At 42.9% G+C, this 3,093-nt stretch overlaps 1 protein-coding gene across 1 annotated transcript; it reads left to right on the top strand.

The window, feature by feature from the left end:
- The first annotated feature begins 1,599 nt into the window (after positions 1-1,599).
- On the top strand, positions 1,600-2,673 carry LOC130962790 (uncharacterized). The gene is made up of 3 exons (XM_057888957.1): positions 1,600-1,803; positions 1,978-2,167; positions 2,315-2,673. The coding sequence occupies exons 1-3, from the start codon at positions 1,600-1,602 to the stop codon at positions 2,671-2,673; spliced, it is 753 nt and encodes a 250-aa protein (XP_057744940.1).
- Positions 2,674-3,093: the final 420 nt, after the last annotated feature.

The following is a 3,093-nucleotide window of genomic DNA, read 5'->3' as shown; positions in this document are numbered from 1 at the left end:
TGATGAAAAATGTTGAATGTAAGCATGCTTGTGTTTTCTCTCTGGTTGTAAGGGTGACAGGGCACCGATACCCTCTAATGGCGACAGGGCGCAGATAACCTCTAATGGTGATAGGGCACATATTCCCTCTAATGATATTAATACGCAACAGAGAGACTGTGCCCGGGTTAGCTACCAGACACGTCGGGTTGGCTTGATAACCGACAGATGATATCATCAGCCATAGGGCAGGCATTCATCATTTGCATCTGTTTGAATTGTTTGGGTTTGCCTATTTGTTTTGGATTTCTACATTATATATGCTAAGTTACCTGATTATGTGCTACTTGTTCTACTTGTACCTTAATTGTGTATTATTTGCCTATATTGCTTGTGTTTGTACAACTGAGAGGCCCCTCATGTTGGTGTCGGTGGAGGTTGAGGGCTGTTCTTGATGAGATGAATTAATGATGCGATTGCATGATGATGATGATCATTGGATGAGATAATTTGAGCCCCCTAGGTAGACGCAGTGATGTGATTTCACTAGCTCCAGGCGAGGGTATGATGTATTGATATAGAGTTGCTGAGGCAGAACAACTGGTAATGGTTTTGCTTATGATTCTGAGTCTGATTCGTGGAAGAGTCAGCGAATTAGAAAACATGTGTAACATGAACTAGATTTAGTATCCCCTTACGATAGTTGCCTATTCATGGATTCGTGAGAATCTAGGCTGGATATTTGGTGAAGAAGTTTAGGATTGCTTAGTGAGTTTTTATTGCAGTGCATTGTATTTATTTGGCTCTTTTACCGTACTGGAAACCCATGGGCCCGGGGTTCTCATTCCGTATACATCTCTTGTTTTTCAGATACAGGCCCAGGTGCTCAGAAGTGAGCTGTGGTTCGTCTGAGAGACGGCAAAGATCTTTATTTTCTCTACTTTGTGTTTTGCTTAGAATCTCTCCACCTTTGTTTTGAAAAGATTATATTATGTATTGAACTCTTTTGGAACTTGCCTATAGAGGCTCTTATGTTTCCTTTGGGAGAGATTAGGATATACTGTTGTCAACTACTTTCATACTGTACCCTAGCCGGCCTAAACTTCACAGGTCGCGACTAGTGGCTATTTACTTATGCTATAAATATCTATCTGTTATCTATCTCTTAATCTCCTTTATGGCTTGTCCGTATATCGCGTTCGGCTTAACAGTTTAACTTTTCGTTGCCGAAACGTGAGTGATACGTCTTCACGATTTTATTTCTACTCTTTTCAGGCTTCTCGATTAATACTCCTTTCGAAAATTACCTATATTTATATATTAAAAATCCACCTGAGAGTCGTACCACCGTAATATCATTGACTTATGACTCGAGCATAAGGATTTGAATATTAAGGTGTTACATTATGGTATCAGAGCAGTTCGTCCTCGTGAGCCTGAGGGATGGAACTACTTATGCTTCAATGCATACTCTGAGTCTGTGCCTGTGCTAGTTAGGGTATCTAACCGATACATCTAGCATTAAGTTCATGAGTGTACCTTTGGTACTTTGAAGCACTATACTTCTGATATTGAGACTGATCAACTTGATATCGATTGTTTGGTGAGTATAGGAACCAGATGGCACCTCGTGGATCCGGTCGGGGACGTGAGAGAGATCGTACTAGTACTCAGGAACCGAAAATCAACCCGAATAACCTGGTAAACCTTATGGCGGTGTTGGAGAATATGATTGCTACTATGCAGGCCACTGCGGAAGCTCTTGGGCAACAGATAAATAATAATGGCAATGGCGGAAGTGGAGCTCAGGGCCCGATGACACTGGTAACTTTCTTAAAGGTTAATCAACCTAAGTTTAAGGGAACCACTAATCCGACTGAAGCTGACACCTGGTTTCAGGCCATGGAGCAAGCACTGCAAGCGCAGTTGGTGCCTGAAGAACAATGTGTTGAATTTGCTACCTATCTGCTCACGGGGGAAGCATCGCATTGGTGGCAGGGGGCTCGATGTCTCCTGCAGCAGGAGAATGATCCTATCACCTGGGGTTCCTTCCAAGTGGAATTTTATAAGAAGTATTTCCCGAATTCTGCTAGAATGGTCAAGGAACTTGAATTACTGCAGCTGAAGCAGGGTACAATGTCCGTATCTGAGTATACGGATAAATTTGAGGAGTTATTCAGGTTTTCTCGTATGTGTCAAGGAACTCTGGGAGACTTCGAGGAATGGAAGTGTATTAAGTATGAGGGAGGACTTCGAAGTGAAATCCTGAGCTCCGTTGGACCGATGGAGATTAGGGTCTTCTCCGAACTTGTGAACAAGAGCCGTATTGCTGAAGAATGTGTGAGGAAGGCTGTTGAGGCGAAGAATGACCGTCGGGAGTCCCACCGCAGGGAGCACAATCAAGAATACCCAACAAGGGGTCAAGAGTTTAAGAGAAGAGAATACCCACAACGTTTTCCTCAAAGGCGAAATGACCTTGCGACGAATAAGAATTCCCAAGGAAAAGGTAGGGAAAAACAAATAGTGGCTGCTTCGGATGTTTTAAGCTGTCAGAGATGTGGAGGTCATCACCCAAATAGACCGTGTCGTTATGGTTTGGGTTTGTGTTACAATTGCGGAAAGCTAGGACATTTGGTCAGAGATTGCCCACACCGGAAGGACCGGGAGACTGCCAGGTCTGATTTTCGTACCTGAGGTAATAAGAAAACTGATAACTTAATTCTTTACCACTTTAGATAATGCTGAAGGCTGGTATTCACTCATAATACATGGTCGAATAAAAAATTATAATATGTTCTAGATAACCCTAAGTTATCTTAATAGAAGGTTTGGTGAGCATAAATGATTAGGTAGGCCTTTAACGGAAAGCAACCTCAGAGTGGAATGACTGGTGGGCGATGTCAAAACCATCATCCGGAAACTCCGTGTCGAGGTAGATTGGGACTTTGCCATGGTTGTAGAGGAGTTGGACATGTCTCCTAGAAACGTCCTAAGAAGGTCAACCGAAATACTACCAAGGACCAACAACAAGGTCGTGTGTTCACTACAACAACGGGTGATACTGTGAGATCTGACGGTTTGGGAATCGGTAAACGAAAGATTGGTAACAACGTG

Source organism: Arachis stenosperma, chromosome 2, assembly GCF_014773155.1.
Source record: "Arachis stenosperma cultivar V10309 chromosome 2, arast.V10309.gnm1.PFL2, whole genome shotgun sequence".
Lineage (NCBI taxonomy): Eukaryota > Viridiplantae > Streptophyta > Magnoliopsida > Fabales > Fabaceae > Arachis > Arachis stenosperma.
The sequence above is the reverse complement of the archived record's forward strand: the minus strand, read 5'-3'. Positions and strand labels throughout refer to the sequence as shown.